At 37.7% G+C, this 21552-nt stretch overlaps 1 protein-coding gene across 1 annotated transcript in view; it reads left to right on the top strand.

The window, feature by feature from the left end:
• Positions 1-11248: 11248 nt before the first annotated feature.
• LOC127441373 (pappalysin-2-like) overlaps positions 11249-21552 on the top strand; it is an 85940-nt gene continuing 75636 nt past the window's right edge. The window contains exons 1-2 of the mRNA XM_051698707.1: positions 11249-12176; positions 17527-18589. Of these exons, the coding sequence (XP_051554667.1) occupies positions 11249-12176; positions 17527-18589 (1991 nt within the window). The remainder of the gene's footprint in view (positions 12177-17526; positions 18590-21552) is intronic.

The raw sequence follows: 21552 nt of genomic DNA, 5'->3' as shown, positions 1-21552 counted from the left end.
GGACCCAGGCGAACTTCGAAAGATGAAGACGCCATCTTGGCAGAAGTGAGGCGAGCTCTAAACCAGCAGCGGGAAGAGTTAGACCCCTTGGTTAAGAATGCCGACAAGGGAACTATTGACAGTAACTTATCACCTCAAATCAGAGATCTAAGACTTCAACTTACAATGACAGCGGAAGCCGTCTCTTCAATCACTAGTCAAACAGAGCAGTAAGAGAAATCCATAAGACAATTGCAGTATAGATATGCCTTGGTTCAAGCAGTGGTCCGTGCTGATAAAGACACTATCGACACCCTTCGAACAGAAGTCAAGGGGCTTACCCGCAAAATCATCGACATGGAAGACAGGAACCGTAGGTCGAATGTTCGCTTGGTTGGCCTGAGAGAAGGAACAGAAAGGGGTGATGCCATTGCATTCCTTGAAAGCAACATTCCGAAGTGGTTCCCATCATTAGCAGCCAGACGCCCTATTACAATTGAGAGAGCCCACCACATATACACCAAAACCTCATCTGACAAACCTCGTACTCTAATTTTTAAGCTGCTCAACTACAGGGACAGACAACTGATTCTAAAAGAGGCGAGAGCTGTGGACCCATTCGTACACGGACACGACAGGATCTTTTTTACCCGGATTACAGTGCCAAGACAATAAGAAAGAGAAAAGCCTTCTCAGATGTTAGAAGACCGCTCACCTCTCTTGGATGTCAGCACTTTCTGCTATTCCCTGCTACGTTGAAGGGAACCCATCACGGCCAGCAGAAGCTATTCCAGTCTCCACTAGAGGCTGAGCAGTTCGTTCATGCGATACCGCCATCATTGGTTTCCACGGCAACACCTAATCAAACCTCTATGGAACACGCAGCAACGAAGATGGACACTCAATCACATATGGAGGAACGCTTGTCTATGGAGATTTTTCCTGCTTTGACCAGCGGACTAGTGATCAGTCTTTGATGACGCCTGCTCTCAGGTTAATGACACTCATTCCACGTTTGGTTTTCATCATTTTAGGGTACCTAGTTATTATATGCTTTGTATAAGGTAAGCTAAGCCCCTGAGAAATTCTGTGTTATTACAGAATTTTCTGCTTTCTCATCAGGTTCTCAACAGGTTCACATGTGAACTCATCAGTTTCTCATCGGGTTCACATGTGAGCTATTTTACAAGCCCTGAGACATTTCATTTTTAAGCTATTCTACTAGGTGTGTTTGTTAGCTCAAAATATAATGACATATTATGTGAGTTGGAAGGTGCTGAATTATTGTGGAAGATTCACGGATCGTGCAGTACCGACGACTCAAGTCTGTTGAAACAGAGGGATATTTCTTCCCTTGCAGTTTGCCCCAAGTTTGTATATAGTTTCATTTGTTCATTGTTCAATGTTTGGTTTATAAGGTAGGTTTTATTTGGTTACACTTATTTCTTTTCATATGGCTCATTGCAAGACATCAGTATTCTTAGTATGTGGGATTATGTGATTTGGACTTGCCCTTATTCAAGAATCCCATTTAAGATAACAGGATGTCCACCGCTTTCAAAATAAACAGTACAAGTTATTGCCCATTCATGTGCAGCTAATAATTCTGAAGGAGTTCTAATTTTAGTCAAAAGATCCATTCATAGATCCGTTGATCTAGCTGGGTTTGACGAACACGTCATTTTGTTTTCACTCTTATTAATGTAAATCATGCAAGAATGCTTCTAGCATCTGTTTATGCTCCAAACGACTTTGACCAGGAATTTTATTACTGTATAACAAATAGGTTGCTCCTCTACCATAACCTCTCTAATTGTTGACAGTGATTTTAATGCAACACTTAATCCAGTTTTGGACCAGTGCTCGGCTACGCTTAGCACCCCTCCCACCGCATCCTCCTTGGCTCTTAATAGATTTATTTCAGATTTGAATGTAGTTAAAGCTTGGCATATTAGGAATAATACAGTCAAGTCTTTTGAACCTTTTTCTCCACAAGGCATGAATCTTTTTCTTGAATTGATTATATTTTTGTCAGCCCTGTGTTACTTTCTTTGACATCCAAAACCGATACACTGTCCAGGCTCATTTCTGATCAGTCCCCGGTTCTATATTGCATGAAACCCCCTGTTGTTTGCCCGAAGTTTCAAATATGGCGTTTCAACATTTCTCTTTTGCACAGCCCAGAATTTCAAGATCAATTGGAGATACAGTTAAAGGAGATCAATATGCTGAATAAGCAGCACTGTAGCATTCAGATTCTTTGGGAAACCACCAAAAAGGGGCTTTTGCATCACATTTTCATTTAAATTAAAAAGCTTTTGTGAAGCAAAAAATTCAGAGCTGGAATTTCAAATCAAAGTTTTGCTGGGGGAATATAACAGGCTTTCTGCATCCAAAGCATCCTTTATTATCCATAGGACAAGACAAAAGTATTACTACCAGGGTGATCGACATAGTCGACTGCTTGCCCTTAGAATGAGAGAGAATGACTCCAAAACAAAAGTGATTACAGACTCCAATGATATTAGCCAGGCATTTAAATCCTTCTATGTTAATTTATATACATCCGAGCTAGAGTTAGATGAATGTGTGTATAAAGAATTTTTAGAAACTCTTCAGCTTCCAAAGTTAAACGAACTTGATTGAAATTATTTGGAGAAATGTATTACGCTGGAAGAATTGGAATATGCAGCCAAATCACTTCGAAAAGGAAAATCTTCAGGTTTAGATTTCTGGCTGTCTGGGACTTATCCTTGAGTCTTTAGAATATGCTGTCAAACATGGGTCATTTCATAAGGATCAGAAATCAGCTATTATCCATCTGCTCCTTAAAAATGGTAAAGATCCCCTAGACTGCTCCAGCTTCAGACCAATTTCTCTGCTCGCCAGTGATGTAAAATTGTTTGCTAAATTACTGGTTTCCCAAATGGAATCGCTCTGCCCTAAGTTGATTAACATGGACCAGACAGGTTTTTCATTAAAAACCGTCTTGCCTCAGACAATATGAGACGGCTGCTTCATATTATTAATCTGACCAGCAGTTCTGATAATACTAATTCTGTCTTTTCACTTGACGCTGAAAAAGCATTTGATCGTCCTGAGTGGAAATATCTATGGGTGGTTTTAGAACATTTTGGCTTTGGAACCAAATTTATTTCTCTCATCAAAACATTATACTGTTCACCCACAGCTTCTGTTCTAACTGGTTCTTGTAAATCTGACCTGTTTGATCTGGAGAGAGGAACAAGGCAAGGCTGCCCTCTTTCCCCCCTGCTTTTTGCTCTCTCGCTTGAACCTCTCGCTCAGGCAATCAGAAGAAGTCGATTAATTTCCCCAATTACATTATCTGAATCCTGTCACCATATCTCTTTATATGCTGAAGATATTTTACTCTCCGAGACTAAGCGTAGTATTCCCCACGTTTTATAAATAAATGTAGAAATTTTTCTGGATACAAGATCGATTGGTCAAAATCTTCTTAAATACCACTTTGGCTGAATTATATGAGTATCTCTCTACCCCCTTCTTTTCAGTGGTTGACTCCTTTACATAAATTGGTATAAAAATGTATACACCTCTCTCCAAAATTACTAACAGTAGTCATGACAATTATACAAATCTTAGTAAAAAGATATCAGCAGATTTAACAAAATGGAGTGCCCTTCAGTTATCAATGCAGAGTTAGTATACTTAAGATGAACGTCCTGCCTAGGTTAAACTTCTTATTCTCTATGTTACCCTTCCAACTCCCCCTGAAATATTTTGATAAAGCCAAAAGTCAGTTTTCTAAATTTATTTGGGGAGGTAAGCACCCGAGGATCAGTTTGTCAACGCTGCAACGTCCCAAACTGGAGGGTGGTCTAGTGGTACCAAATTTAAAATTATACAATTGGGCATTCCAAATTAGATCAATATATTCTTGGGCAAAGCAAGATTCCAATTTATCATGGAGATATATAGAGGCCAGTATGGTTCACCCCCTCTGCCTTGCCGATTTTCCCTTTACACAGATCAGGAAAAGGGTTTTGCAGGAGTTTGTTAGTATCATCACCACCACATTTAAAGCATGGCGTAGTGTTGAGAGGGTCATGGGTGGCCCATTTAAACTCACACTGTCATCCCCACTATGGAATAAACCCACCCTGCTCTGTGGTGGACGTACTTTTGCTTCTGCAGAATGGTCAGATAAAGGCATATATATTTTTAAAGACATTTGCAACATTGAGGGTCTACGTACATTCCAAGATATTCAGAAATAATTATGGAGTTCCGTGGAATTAAATATGTAATCATCCTATTTTTAAACACATTGACGCTTGCCTGAATGGTCTGGTTACCAAATTGTACAACTTACTAACTGAATAAAGCAACAAATAATTATCAGTTGCTTCATCTGGGGGAGAGAGCTAGGATGGATGAGATTCCAACCTGCATGGGATGAAATCTGGCATATTTTAAGGCTATCCATCGGGCATATATGACTCCATACAAGCAACATAAAATGAAGACGTCCCATAACCCACACTGCAGTCTGTGCAATAATTCCACAGGAACGTTTCTCCATATTTTCTCGGCTTGTCCCATCATTCTTGCTTTCTGGACCGTTGTTATTCGAACATTATCCATTTTTATTGGTACTGATCTTAAGTTAGACCCCTGTCTTTGTTTATTAAATTATGACTGTTTGCTCAATCTATCACAATGCAACAAATGCATGGTATTTGCGGGGTTCACAGCTGTGAAAAAACCCATTATCCTACTTTGGTTTGAACCAAATACTAAAATAGAAACTTTCTGGCTTAGATCCTTATTAAACATTGTGCTGATGGAAGAAACTACTGCAAAACTGAATAACAGCAGCATTTCAACTGTGAATTCTTGGATGGGACTCTCCAGAGTTATTCAAGACTATATTGTTAATTAACTCTGTGTCCATACTAAGATGTCATTGCAAAGACGTTGTTGTTGTTACTTTATCTCTTTTCAGTTTTTTCTTTTCTATGTGTAAATGCCTGCAACTCCTGGTATGTTTGTACCTTGAGAAATGTAAACTAATAAGAAGTATAATTGCAAAAAAACAAAAAACAAACAAACAAACAAACAACAACACCTCACTAAATAGTTATGATGTCTAAATCAGGGACTAAAAACAAAATGATTTTCATTTTGTTTCGTTCTGAGCAAAAACTGTACTTTTTAATTCCGGTTTAGAAGTGCTGCAGCCTCCTTTCCAAAAGGTTACTGGTTAGAACAAAATAAAAACGGTTAATATCATTCTTTTAAAAATGACAGTACTCTGTGCAAAGGAATGGTGAAATACCAATTGCAGTGTTGCCAGATATCGCAAGAGAAACAAGCAACATGGTCTGGAAAAACAAGCCCAAAATAAGCCACTTGCCTCAACAAAATATGTGAAAATAAGCAATTAATGTTTTTGTGTGGTGGATTTATCAGCATAGAAATCATAACAAACAGTTAATTAACAGTTAAGTATAATTTTATTTACAGATCTGCTTCTGAATCAAAACCCGGCAGCATCAAATCTGTATTAATGCATCATATCTAACAATAATTCAGTGAAGACTTGAAAACAACTGAGAAAAACACTTTTTTATTTCTAATAATGTTTTCCTTGTACCTGGATTAGTTGTGCATGTACAGTATATGTAGTAAATATACATAGTTTTTAAAAAGGTCTTCATCCGGAACAATGGAAAATCACTTTGTTTCAGTTATCGGTTATGTTCTGCTAAACATTCAGTTCGTTTTCATTTTTCTTTTTCAATCCTTGAACCGTTTTTAGTCCCTGGTCTAAATATACCTTTAACTTCCTATAGGATTCACTCTCACTTTGACTGAACTGTTTATAATAAAGCCCAGACCAGTTACACTCACAAAACTCCACCAAGTGTTCTAAAACACTGTCATGAATGAAGATCTCATTTACCATAACAGTAACAATAAAGACAATGGACGAACTCCTAATAGAGCCATAGCTTTTCGTTGATTTTATTTATACTGCTCATTCAGCAACAGTTAATATACAATGGATGTTTTGGTGTAAACAGCAATAAATAATTAGGAAAGTAATGGTGGTTAAATATACAGTTGTGCTAAAAGTTTGCATACCCTTGGAGAATTGGAAATATATGTACCATTTTGAAAGAAAACATGAGTGAGCAGGCAAAACACATTTTTTTTATTTCTTATGGTTATATATATATATATATATATATATATATATATATATATATATATATATATATATATATATATATGTATATATATGTATATACACACACACACATTGCATTAAGATATCACAAAATACAAATTGGATAGCAGTGTAAAAGGCACAGTTAATCAGCTGGCTCTCGCTGGCTAAATTGTGTGTGATGATGCCTATGGACACTCATGACTGAAGTTTTCATTTTACACAGCAGGGGGAGTTATTATCTTTTGAAATACAGTTCAGCTTTGGATCCAAGCAGGGACAAAATACATTCATTGAATTTCCTAGACTAGAGTGATACACAGCAACACCAATAAAATTACACTGAATTATTAATCTTTTTAGAAGTTGGTGTGTTTGAGCATAAAACATTAAGGTTGGTTTTATTTGTTTGAATAATAATATAATCACACACACACACACACACACACACACACACACACACACACACATATATATATATATATATATATATATATATATATATATATATATATATATATATATACATATATATATATACATATATATATATATATATATATATATATATATATATATATATATATATATATATATATATATATATATATATATATATATATATATATATATATATATATATATATATATATTAGATTGTAAGAGATGCATTCTAATTTGTAGGGAATGTTTAAATGTGTAGATTTTTTTCACTGTCTGTGATGTGTGGATCCAACCATTTCCTATGCAGCTCATGTAAGATGGAAAAAGTGTCCATTTCAGGCTGAAGACATTTGCTGGATAACTTGCAGAATACATTAATTTATATAAATGCCACCCATTGAAATAATCTTGGAATTTGTTTTTCTGTACCTCTTCTGGCTATACTTCTAAGGCCTATCTAAGATCTATCTTGTTGTCACTCCAGATTGTGTATGTAGTGTATGTCACTCTCCAGAAGATGTATAAATTCATCTAAATATAAGATGCAACACAGAAAAACAAGATCACTTTTCTACTGTACTGTATATATCTATTTATATACTTCATGTATTCCTACAGTGTTTTATACTGTAGATCCTATTATGAAGGTGAAACATAATAAAGATGAGCTTTTCCAATACTAATACTGATCCCACTGTACTCCATTATTATGAATTACTGTTCTCTTGGCAATTAAGGCAGATAATTTTCATCATGTGCAATGAGTTAATTACAGCACTGCTCTCCCTGCCTGACCCGCATAATGAACCAAACTTCAAAGCCCTCTGACACTTACTTTTGTTGATTCAGATGTTCTTTGCTTGTATCTTGTTTGAAATTAAACTCTATTGACTGGCATTGTTAACCCAGAAAACACATGTGTTTAAAGCCAACAAACATTCCAAATGGATAAGCCCTCATGGGAGGGAATCAGGCAAAATGTCTAGATGAGTTGTGTCTACTCCCGTTGGCCAGCTCTGTCTCAATTACAAATGGGAAAACTGTGGTTGCCATTTCAAACATTTACGTATCTCCAGTGCTTCTGTTATGGCTCTAAAGGGAGAAATAAACCCTTTTTTTAACTGATAATAGACTTCAAATATATATAAGACATTTGACTGATCAGACACTGTTGAGTACAATATGTATTTTGGAGCAAAAGTGGTAAAAATACACCACTTCAAGGAGATTGTGTTATTATTGTGCTATTATTATGTTCCTACAAAACAAATGAATTATGAGTTCTGTTGTTAATCTCTGGCTTAAAGGTTAGCCTTGATTCATCGTTGTTATATAATTGTCTTTCTTAGTGTCGTTAGAAAATTAAAAACTGAAGTTAGAGACCAGTCATTCACTTACAGCGACGTTCCAAAGACTCTTAGAACAATAACAAATAAAAATATTTTAAAACATTAGGCACTTTAAATTGATCAAATGCTTGTCTTTGATATTAATGGGCAATGTAGAAAATGAGTAACAAATCTCAGCTGTCCACATCCTGTCCACCAATACACGCACTTGCACACATACTGTCATACAGATACAAGCACATAAAAATAAATATGTGATGCACTTTTAATTAAGCCATTACAGTGCTTTTCATTATTAGTTTGTAAGACAATGGACAGGATTCAGTCTCAGAGCCACTCTATTAAATGCATGGAAAAGGGGCCACAAAAACCCATGGAGTCCTAAGGGTTGTTGATAATGAAGAGTTACTGCTATTTCTGCAAAGCAGTTGAATCCACTGAGACTTCTTATTTATGTATAGCTAAACATAAGAGCGAAAACATAGAGAAAAAAATACTGTCAGATGCTCACTGCAAATAATCCAGTCTTAAAGTCAAGCCAGCCACGACTAATTTGGAAATGATGTTATAGTTCACACTGTGCACCCCTGTTTCACTCATGGTATCTCTTCAAATATCTATTCTGTGGAATTTTCTGCTCTCTCGTGGATGTTTGTTGTGTCTCCCAAGTGATAGAATTATGGTTTTGTCACTTGTAGAAAATGTAGTAAATATCTGCAAAGAATGTATTGTGCCTTTTTTTTTAAATTTTATATCTCTACTGATGTGGAGGTTTCCTTTGGACTTTGGATTAGGCTCTTGTTATTGGTCCAGCACATCAGGTTGGATTTTCTCATCGCGTTTTCTGGTCATTTAGAATTGGATTGGGGTAGGGATGCCTCAAATCAAAAATAATCTCTTAGAGGTCCTTTGCAGTGGGGTGTGAGGCCCAGGAGCGTACGTCACTTTTTTTTTTTTTTTTTTGTCTTGTTTTTTTATACAGTTGCAGCTGTATCTCAGAGCACTTTGATACAAAAAATGCTGAATGTTTTGCAGACAGATCCTCAGGCTGGTTGTGGAATTCTTACCTCCCACTGTTAGGACCCTTTCTACCCCTGAAAGGGCCCCTGCCATAATTGCCAGTTACCCCAAGTCGGGGCTGTTTGCAAATTGAGCTTGACAAAAACAATGAGGCCAAAAACTGGTGCGATTCCGAAATCCAATGGCGGCATGTCTTAACTTTTTGACCATTCCAGTGTGAGATGTTTTATCTAGTTGTTGAGTTGCTGTAAGAGATGCTCTCTGATCACAGATCTGCTCATTTGCAAGTCACACCACTCTATATGCACCCGCACTGTTTCAGGGCTTTTATTCACTGTACAAAACAGTAAAGGTACTTAAAGTCTAGCAGGCAAGCTATTATGTCCTGCATCAACTTGTATGAATACTCTGCAAAAACTGTGAATTCCTGGACATTTTTGGAAATAAATATTGCATACTTGTTTGATACTTAGAACACAAGCCTTTCTCAGTCATTTTAATTCCTTTACATGAGAATAAACGCTACACAAGCTGTAGGACTGACTTTGCAATGCTTAGAAATGGATTTGACACATTGGTATGCACTACACAGTTTACTCACAAACATATACAAAACATATAAAAACCTGACAATCACAAGAATACACATACGTTGCATTCTTGCTCTATTGGAGGAAAAAAAAAATAGCAAAAAAGCTCTAATTGCAATTAGAGCTGATCCACCTGACTATTTGCCTTTTCCCTCAGCATCTTTTAGCCATTTCAGTTAACAGACAGTGACAGTAATGGCATTAAACATAGGTTCATTCTTGACTTTACATGTGCAATGTTTCAGCCACTTCTCTCTTCACATGTGAGACAGATGTGTTGTCTCCCTTGCATTACAGCAATGAAGTACTGTAGGTGTAGCAGCTAGATGTCAATGGGACTGAGGGAGAAAGTGAGAGTAGATGCATGCATGCAAGGCTCTGGGGTTGGACCTGGGTGAAGTTTTCTTTCCTAATGGCTGAGTTAGGGGCTGGCTTTGTGATGTCAGGCTGGAGGAAACAGATAAAACGTTTAGCGCGTGAGTTTGAGCGCGTGGGGACTGAGGAGGCTGAGAATATAGAAACAAGGAGCGCAAGAGGAGATTCCGCACCATCTGAAAGTGATCCAAAGGGCCGTTTTCATTTAGGGCAGCCTGCACACCTCAAATAATTTCAGGTGCCATGAGCAGAGGAAAAACCGTTATTCCTTTCAGTACCTTCACATTTTTGGATATTGATCCACATTTTGAGTAAATCAAAATCCTTTTTAAGGGGACTTACTCTGCTCCCTATTATCTGAATCACTTGGCACATTAAAACTCGACAGACTTTTTATTTTTTTTATTTTAATGTTTTTACGCTTTATACGCTGGACGAGCAGTAACCGCGGGAGACGACCCATTGCGCACCGGTGAAAAGTGGCAAAACCTCAAATAACTTTAACCCAGAGGAGATATATCACTTCCAGTGAATTTTACACCGTACAGAAAGCAAGCTTTGTAAGTCTGGAAACAGCATTAGTGATGCTGAATCAAAACCGGTCCAGTTCGCTTTTTCGAATTGAATGAGGATACATTATTCTGCGCATAAACAAATAAGTGAAAGACAGTGGACAATGTCTGATGCGCACTAAAGAGGCAGCTTTGGAGAGATCACTGACACATGAAATGTTCTCTTTGGAATTGAGCGCTCAAGACGGAAGGTAGAAAGAAACAAAGTAAAGGCAATTTGCAGCCGGTGACCCATTATTCAGGACATCCAGTTGCATATAAATTGTAAACAGGCAAGGAACAAGTTAAGGAGTAGCCTATCCACTTTAATGCACTGAAAATTCTGACTCTCCCAGTCATTACAATTTCTAAAACTGAAAAAGAAAACTACTGCAACTGATTAAATAATAATAATAATAATAATAACAACAACAACAACAACAACAACAACAACAACAACAACAACAATAATAATAATAATAATAATAATAAAAGAGATGCGTGTGACGCATCTATTTGAACATAAATAAAGCATATCACATATGAAAGACACATTTTATGCACCCAGCAATTAGGAGACATCCCATACACATTATAAAAAAGAGGTATTATTAGGCTATACCCTTGCCAAGTACAATTCAATATTAAAACAAATCAATAACTTAAATTTACATGCTTTGTTAACTGACATTACTACTCAAATCAAGAGCTCTTTTCATCAATAAGATGATGTTTTTTAGACTACTGGCTGTTATTCTTGCAGTATTCCACACATGGCCGTTGAACCGTGCTCAGTCAGATTATATGCACAAGTATAAGCGGACACTGGCTCAAAGAGCAGACAGAGCGCTGGCAGGTGTAGGGAGAGAGCAGTGCGGCTCCATCAGCCGTAAACAGCCGCCGCGCTCCACGGCTCAACACTACCCCCTAGCGGGCGAGCCTGGACGGTACACTCGCTTAACAGACCTGCAAATAAGAAAAACCCAAATAGTGAAGTCCTGTCTCAATGGGTGCAGCAGCTCAAGTGGCACTAAATTGCGTGATGACCTTAACTCGGATACGAATGAAAAGGAAAAATATGATGAACCAAAGGAAGATCCTTTTATATGGGAGAAAGACGAAGAACAGTCATTCTCAAAGATCAACAGGGCACAGTGGGCCGCTGACTCTGTGTCTGCAATTAAGTCCTCTAGTTTAGCAAAAGACATGGACTCAAACAAGCCCTTTAAAACAATAATGAATGGACACCCAGAGCAAATCCACGTGCCATCACTGCAAAGGGAACTAGGTGGTAGTTTGATGGACAGCTCCTCCTTAGTAAGAAGGGTTGCACGCAGCCTTGCAGAGTTCCACAGTAAAGAAGAAGACATCCCAGAATATAAGGAGCACAGCCAGATCCATCGCGCTGATTACTCTGCAGAAAGTGAGGAGTACTCTGGGGAGCAAGAAGGGGTGCAGAGCATTGCTGGGGATCTCTGGAGGGCCGATGTACGGGATGTCCCAGCAAGGTGGATGACTGCACTGTATTTCAGTGGGCAGGCAGAGCAATTAAAGGTGAACCCTGGGTTTGCCATAGAGCTGCCCCGCTCTAGGTTCACTTTAGAGCTGTGGCTCAAGCCAGAAGGGGGCCAGAATAATCCCACCATCATAGCAGGTGGGTGTCTCTGTCAATTCTAACATCATTCTAATCAGGGTTTCATTGGCAATTCAGGAAATAACAGGACATTTTGAATTCCAGGCCTGGCAAATTTATGGAGATAAGTAAACATTGGAAAGTCACAGAAATGTCAACAGTGAATATTAATATTTGTAGTTTTGTTCTTCTTTGAAGTATTTAATTGGATAAATACTGTGCTTTGCGAGTGCCTGCAAAGACTAAAACTTGCCAGCAAGTAAGCGTGAAACATCAGTCTGTCCATTAAGGGTCTTATTGGAGATAAGATATAGAAATCTGCCCAGATGTCTCTATAAATTAGTTTCAAAAGAAAAACAAACAAACAACAAACCTTATAGTCTGTATTCATGCCTTGAAAAGTCATGGAAAAGTAATGGAAATTAACTGGTCAAAACAAATGTGGGTCATAACATATCAAAACATATACAGTGCAAAATGCTGCTGCTGGAGAGACATGTACTCCTGAGCAGCATTTTGATTTTAAGGTTCTCAGGAATGGTTTTGTAAGAATTGGAAAACAAACTTGTTACTTGTCATTGGTTATTACCTAAAGCAGCAGTTATTACTCGAAGAATTCATAACTCATAATCAGCAACTGCCTAATCAGAACAAATACTGCTGTCGGACGAAGTGAAAGGCGCACAACCATGCAGACCAAAATTCCACCCAAATGACTAAGTGAAGTCAAATTAATTCCTTTTCTCAACTTTGCTTCAGTTCATCCAGTCCTTCATCTGTATTCTGTCATTGCTTTGACACTTTGCTGTTTCGTTAAGGGGCCTTTGTTTAAGCACATCAGCTGATGGGCGGATGAAAGGGAAAATCATCCAGTTACGAAGTGCAAATGATGAGTAGTGCTTAAGATGGGGTGGTAGTAGAACAAGTGGTCGCCACCTGCTCTATCTATCCTGTCTGTTGTGTTTAATCACTTGTTTAGTGCACGCTGGTCTGCGGTTCCAAGGTTTGATTCATGAGCGGCATGTTCTGACGCCATACTCACTTTGACAGCTAGCTGCCATCCAGCTCTATTTGATATATTCAAAACATTTTCAAAGCAGAAATGTTGGCCAGGGCAGTTATGACATGCAAATTTGTGTGTGAAAGCTGTCTGTTTTATTTATAAATGTTTTTAATTAAAATTTATTGTTGAGCGATAGTTCACCCAAAAAATTTAAATTTTGTCATCATTTACTATACCCTCATGTCATTACAAACCCATATTACTTTTTTATTCTTGTGTGGAACATAAAAGTTGATGTTTAACTAAATGTCCAAGCTGCTCTTTTCCATACAATGAAAGTGGAGTAGCAACAGCCATGGTCACCATGCACTTTCATTGTATGGATAAATGGCATCTTGTAATGAAAATTCTTTCTTCAAGTACTCACCCTCAAGTTCCAAACCCATATGACTCTTTCTCTTTTGTGAAACACAAAAGGAGATGCTGAGTAGAATGTTAGCCTTAGTCACCATTCACTTTCATTGCATCTTTTTTTTTCACACAATAAGTGAATGGTGACTGGGCTGACATCTCCTTTTGGAGATCCTCGTGGAGGAAAGAAATTCATATGTTTTTGAGTAAATGATGATTTTTGGTTAACTATCCCTTTAACAAAATGCAGATAAGGTTATTGTATTAAATGGTCTTGACAGGCAACTGAGTTGACTTTTCAATGCAAGTACTGTATTATGATTGAAAAAATTGTAAAACCAATTTTCCTCCACCATGGAGATGCCAAAATACTTGCTATTAGGATAAGAAGGTGCATTGCAAATATTATGAATCTGTTTCTGACACCATTGCTTGTGGCTGACTGATGACTCATCTATCAAACTTTAAGAGAACATGCTTCGTATTCCGTCCTGTGATCTTAAAATCATCCAATGCTTGGATGAAGTCAGCATTGCCCTAGTGTAGTCAGTCCCGTAAACGTCTTAAAGGTGAAGTATGTAATTTGAAGGTGAAGTGTACCACTAGCAGTGTACCACAGACAGAATTGCAAAAAAAAACAAAACATAGTCCCTTCCCAAACTCATGCCATTGGTTAAGCCGGGATACTCCAAAAACAGAGCAATTTTTTGATAACGTCACAGTGTTTACACTTTTTGGGGCAATCAACCTATTGATGAATTCAACTACCATGCAAAGACAAAACACAATGACTACACATTTTGTAAAAATTAAGGATTTCCTAGACAATGATCTGTCCTTTGACATATGGGTTTGGTTCAACAATGCTGAGATTCAGAGAAAATGAAGTGTGACAGTTGCAAAAGCTACAAAATCCACTTTAAAACCAGTGTTGCCGTTGTTACTATATTTTGCCTTTGTAGGGCAGTATAGTTGTCTTTGCATATTAACTGGGATGGAGGAAAGGACTCAAGCATCAAACATTAAACAAAATTACACACTTTACCGTTAAACAAATTAGGGTGTCTACCATCCAGAGGAAAAGATCATCTTGATATTGTTAAGATGTACAATAACACATTGGCATGTTCGTCATCATCGCTGAAATCATGCATCTCGTTGATCATTCTCTCCATCTCCTTCTTAGGTCAACAGCTTTCTTTTTATAATCAGTGGACAAATCAATTGTTGTAAAGCCAGTTTTAAAAAGTCCCACACTCTGCCAAATGAGTGTTCAAAGGCTTTACTGGAAGTGATCATTTCAGTGCTAACCTTTCTTTTACTAATAAGTGATACTATGCAAAATGTCTCAAAATTCTCTCTCTCTCTCTCTCTCTCTCTCTCTCTCTCTCTCTCTCTCTCTCTCTCTCTCTCTCTCACACACACACACACACACACACACACACATACACTTACCGAACCTACAGTATCAATCATACGATATTACCAAGTATTTCTTCAGCACAGTCCTGCTTAATCCAGACTCAGCACTCCAGCTCAGTCTGAGGTACTACTATTACATTAAGAGCCCTTTATTTAGTGGGAGACAAATAAAAAACAGTAAGATAAGAACTGAGGCTCTGATAATGCAGAATCCCATAGGAGAGACAAATCACAAATGTACGGTGGTGCAATGCTGCCACGTACTGTACTTAATATTGTTTTTACTCATAAAAACGACATCTTTTCTTGTAATAACAAGATATTATGTGATAAAAATGACATATTTTCTCGTAATGATGAGATATTGTTGTAAAACATCTTTTCTTGCAATAACACGATATTATGCAATATAAACAACATTATTTCTTGTAATCATGAGATAGTTATGTCATAAAAATGACAACTTTTCTCATAATAACAAGATATTATGTCATAAAACTACACCTTTCCTTGTAATAACGAGATATTTTGTGATAAAAATGACGTCTTTTCTCATAATAACGAGATGTTGTAAAACATCTTTTCTTGTAATAACAAGATATTATGCAATAAAAATAACATAATTTCTCATAATCATGAGATTTTTCTCATAATGAGATATTATGTCATTAAATGACTTCTCGTAATCACATGATAGTTATTATTTTAGTGAAATATTTTGTGTCATGATTCTCTGTTGTTTACCTTGTGTTTTGCCCTGTCATCTGTTTCCCATGGACTACACTTCCCATAATTCCCTGCCCTCATCACTGCCAGCTGTCCCCGATTGTTTTCACCTGACTTTCATTTACTCATTACCCATTGTGTATTTAATGCCCTGTTGTTTGCTTAGTCTTTGTCAGTTCTTATGTGTTTTGACCTCCTGTTTATTGATCAGTTCCAATCATGGATGTTTCTTTTGTTCCTGTGTTTTCCCATCGTGGATGTTTCTTTTGTTCCTGTGTTTACCCCATTATTCTGTAATTTGTTTATTTTATTAAATACTGTTTCGCTGTACTTAGATCAGCTCTCGTGACTTCCTTCCAAATGTTACATTTTGAACATCTGACAATTAACTTAGGCTATGTATCACTTTTTATGTCCCAGCCCACCTGTGCTTAGAGTACAGTGATGACTAGTCAGTGGTAAATGAGTACTACACACAATTTTTATTTTATTTTATTTAAACAATGACTATATTAAGACACACTCACCGACCACTTTATTAGGTACACCTAGGTATTAATGCGATTATCTAATCAGCCAATATTGTGGCAGCAGTGCAATGCATAAAATAGTGCAGATACAGGTCAGGAGCTTCTGTTGATGTTCACATCAACCATCAGAATGGGGGAAAAATGTGATTTCGACCATGGCATAATTTTTGGTGCCAGACAGGCTGCTTTGAGTATTTCTGTAACTGCTGATTTTTCTCACACAACAATCTCTAGAGTTTACCCAGAATGGTGCCAAAAAATAAATAAATCCAGCAGTTCTGTGGGGGGGAAATGGCTTGTTAATGACAGAGGTCAGAGGAGAATGTCTGAATAGACCAAGCAGACAAAAAGTTGACAGTAACCCAAATAACCACATGTTACAACGGTGCTAAGCTGATCATACAACAGGTCGTACATTGAGGCAGATTGGCTACATCAGCAGAAGACCCCTCTGTGTACCACTACTGTCAGCTAAGAACAGGAAACTGAGGCTGCAGTGGGCACAGGCTCACCAAAACTGGACAGTAGACTATTGGAAAGACATCGTCTGGTCTGACAAATCTCAATTTCTGCTGCAACTGATATGTATGTATATATATATATATATATATATATATATATATATATGCATATGTACTGTATATATACACTGTATAACATGGTATATAGAATTTTAGGAGTAACTTCTGAGACAAAGGTGAGACTGTGAGACATGACTGACTGAGAACTCTAAGTCTGCTGAGTCATGAAAGAGCAATATCTAAGCAATAACATATTCTTCTACAGCATCCAAGTGGATAGTGCTCTGGAAACTTTAATTTCAAATAATAATCAAATTATTTCAGGGCTGATACACAGAAATATTGCCACATACTGAAGCCTAAAGACTCACAAACTCACACGTCTGCAGGCTTTTTAATGAATGAAATTTCAGTGTGGTCCAATGTCCCTCTGGATATTTTGTTTCAAATTGCCCATCTCTCTTTCTCCAGTATTCAGGGAATAATGTGTCTGAGTGTGTATGTACTTGCATGTACGTGTGTACTGGGAGGGTGAAGGGTTTCCCTGACCTCTCTCTGTCCTTCGACGGAACATCTGGCTGCCAGATGTGACTGCTCCATATGAAAAGAGGCTGAGAATATCAGTGGATTTGTTGAATGGAAATGACTTAAACTCTTAAACCCCTCAGATAATTGAGCGCCAATTACTAAAGCACAGTGTTTGATGAATTTCCATATTTTTTAATTGATTCCTTCTTTTTTTTTTCTCTCTCTTTTAGGTGTGTTTGACAACTGCTCATATCCCTTCAGTAAAAAAGGCTGGTCTGTCGGTATTCAAACCGTAGACCCTACTGGAAGAAAAGATAGCAGGTTTTTCTTCTCCCTTCGCACAGACCGTGCACACAAATCCACCACGATCACCGGACATCATCGCTACCAGCCTAACAGCTGGACTCATGTGGTGGCCAGTTATGATGGCCACATGATGGCGCTCTACATAGATGGCTCCAAGGTTGGCAAGACCACTCAACAGTCAGGTGACCTGTACAGTTCCTATATCAAGACCTGTCGCCTGTTTCTGCTGGGAGGGGACCAGTCTGATCACAAACATAGTTTCCGAGGGTATTTAGGAGGTGTTGTACTGTGGGGATATGTACGTTCTCACGAAGAGGTTTTTAAAGTTCACCACCCCAATTCAGGGAGGCAAGACCCCCTTTTGGCTCAATGGGCAGATTTCTCAGAGGTAGAGCATCAGTGGGTGCCTTACAAAGACCGACACAACCCAGCCATTGTGGCACTTCCCATTCCAGAGCAACAGCGTCTGTCTCCACTTCAGCCTCCTACATGTGGTGTGACTATATGTGACAATGCAGATATTGCATTAAGTTATAACCAGCACTGGCAACTGAGAGCAGAGAAGCGCCTACGTTACCGTGTCGTGAATATCTGTAAGGATGATGGCAGTGATCCCACGGTCTCTCTGCAGCAGATCCAGCTGCAACACCTGGCCTTGGAAGAGGCCTTTCGACCCTATAACATCACCTTGGAGCTCAGCATCCACACCATCTACAACTCCTCCCTACAACGCCGATTCATCCTCAGTAACTGCCATATTGCCAAGGTGGGAAACCGCCATTGCGATCCAGAATGTGACCATCCTCTCACGGGCCACGATGGGGGTGATTGCTTGCGCATGGGGCCCTGCTACATCTGGAAGAGGAACGATGGAGTCTGCAACCCAGAGTGCAACCGGATTCACAATGATTATGATGATGGTGATTGCTGTGATCCTGAGGTCACTGATGTCACAAAGACCTGCTTTGATCCAGAGTCTCCACACAGGTGAGCTTGGGCTTCAGTATGGTTCCACTTTGACAACTGACTTTAAACCAAAAAGGCAGATGTACTGCATAAATTTACTAGGATTTGCCAGAGCACATACAGTTCACATTTTGGTCTCAAAACAAGGTCTGCATAATCTTCTGCTTGCTTCTTTATACTTTAGAAGCTTTATTCGGCTAGTACAAAAGTACAAGAAATTTCACTTGCCAGTATTGACATTAAAGCGGATGTGTGTAAGAGTCAAATATAAGTAAACCACTTGTAGATCGATTTCACCTAAAATTGTAAAACTATGGCACTATTAAACATACTCTGTTTGTTTGATTGGACCGTCCATCCAACACAGCAACACTGGACCAACCAATAGCATGAGTTTTAAGGCATCATTTTCTGTTTGTACAACCAATGGAAGACAGGGGAAGTTTTATGGAATCTGTTTGAAACAGTGATTATTTTACAAGTAGTGCAGAAAATACACATTTCAGCTTTAAATAGAAGAAAATTAATAACAGAAGAGATGCAAATAAAATATAGAAATAAATCATTAGAAAAAAAAAAAAAAAAAAATATATATATATATATATATATATATATATATATATATATATATATATATAAACACACACACACACACACACACTGAAATGTGACCTAAGCAAGTGACAATAGCAGTTAAAGTGCAACAGATTATTTGATAATAATTAAGGTAATTACTGGAAGTAAGAAAGCCTATACTGTGTATGTTGAAATTCAAATTCTATTGAACAGGTAGTAGAGTCATTAACTACTTTGCGTGTACATGTATGTTCTTAACAGATGCATTCTTACCAAAACAACTTACTTTGAAGTACTAGATCTCAGAAATCAAGAATAAACTCATGAAAGCAAACTCTATCCCTCGCTGTGGATGTGTACTTGTTTTGTGCTCAAGAAAGTGACAAAAGTTATACGCTTGTTAAATGTTCTCACAACAACATCAGGAAAAGAAAACCAAAGTGTCTTATTGTGAAATCATGTTCATTTTTTTATTGTCAAGATTGTCAGATCATTTTGTATTACCCAACATGCAAAGCATACAAATCGGCCTTGGGAACAACTTTAAAAAGCATGCAAAACTTGGATACAGAACCGAGCCAAAGTATACACTTAATGTGGCTAAACAACAAAACCAGAGCTTTCAGCTTTATTCATTGTGAAAGGAATTATTATTTTTCTCCCATTCTGTCTATGTGATGGCTTGTCCAAGTGTCTCTCATTTTTCTGGTGGTACAGATATAAGTAGAAATCCATGTGCTGTAATCTAGCTGAAAAATGTGATATGATATGTTGTACAGATGTGACACAGTGCATCATTCAGAACAACAGTGTTAGGAATCCACTGAGTCTATGTTTTAATTAAGTATTTGGAGTGCATGAACAGCAAACATAGAATACAACAAAACTCAAAGATTGTTTTTATACTTTTACGTAGGTTGCTGTTGGAGTATAGATTTGACCATTAAGACAGCATACAGTACAATATGTTATCTGTTCCTTAATTAAGTAAACTGACTCACTGCCTACTGTTTACATAGGCAGCTGCCTTTTTTAATCAGCATCTTAAGGGTCATAAAACCTAATGAGTGACTGATTTGGGACACTCTACATATGCAGCAACTCTGCTTTATATAAATAGTGATATGACTTGATTTCAATTCAGTTTGACATTAGCATGTTGCTCTAATTAGCATAAAATATATTTAGCACACACAATTGGGTAAAATTATACACCAATCTATCTTTATATGTATATTTCAGTAATTAATCAAAGGTAAGTTTGTTTATAATTGCAATTTCTCTCGCCTTGTCTTGTCTGTCATGCTGGATTTATTTGTACTAAGATCGTTGCAATGTGTTCTGAGGTTGCTTTCATTTTAGAATTTGTGCAAAACAATGTATCTTAGGAGGCAGCACAGTTAAGATACATACCTTTTGAAGCAGCTTCTACAGGCGGCTCACTAGGTTTTGGAACAGAGCAATAATGTAAGATTTCTGCTTTCTAACTAAAAATAGGTTACATGATTATGTACTTACAGCATATTTATATGAATGTTCACATACATGTTTATTTAAACTCAGCCTGAATTTTATTCTATATCTTCTGGATGAATGATGTGTGGTCAGTGAGATGACAAAATTTCAGATGCAGTATGGGAAGTGTGGTGCCAGGCCAAAGTCTTTCTAGCAAGTCAGTCCACTGTCGGCTGTCTTTGGGACACTCTCGGGAGGCTATTTCAAGTCATGCCAGTGCAGCTCCTATCTACTTGAATGGGGAATGACCGAAATCTCAAAAACGGTTGGTCAAGATTGCGATCAAAGAACATATTTCAAATCAGCAATAAAATTTGATAAAATTGGAATCATAAATTGTACTTCTTTACCTCATATTACACTAAAACAGGAAATTTTCGCAGCTTGTACAGCTAATGTGCATGTGCATTAGCAGAGACTATTTATTTATGAGAGACAAACCACTTGTATTAAAATGAACGGGAGAGAAATTGGAACGCCCAACAAAGGAGCTCTATGCACCAGTGGTCAATGGATGTAAGAAGGAAGTCCCGCCTTAAAAGTAAAAGAGCCAATCATATTTTAGATACAAACATCACCTGTCAATCAACTCGAAAATGCGCATGCACGTTAGCTATACAAGCAGGGAAAATTGCGCTTTTTAGTGTACAGTATATGAGGTAAAGAAATGCAATTTATGATACCAGTGTTGTCAGATTTTACTGCTGATTTGAAATATGTCGTTTAAACATAAGCTTGGCAAGCAATTTTTGAGATTTCGGTGGTCCCATTCAAGTAGATAGGAGCTGCACCGACATGACTGGAAATAGACTCCTGGGAGCATTGGCCGACAGTGGACTGACTTACTAGAAAGACTTTGGCATTAGCAAGTTGATTGACAGGTAGTGTCTGTA

This window comes from Myxocyprinus asiaticus, chromosome 5 (assembly GCF_019703515.2).
Source record: "Myxocyprinus asiaticus isolate MX2 ecotype Aquarium Trade chromosome 5, UBuf_Myxa_2, whole genome shotgun sequence".
Taxonomy (NCBI): Eukaryota; Metazoa; Chordata; class Actinopteri; order Cypriniformes; family Catostomidae; genus Myxocyprinus; species Myxocyprinus asiaticus.
The sequence above is the reverse complement of the archived record's forward strand: the minus strand, read 5'-3'. Positions and strand labels throughout refer to the sequence as shown.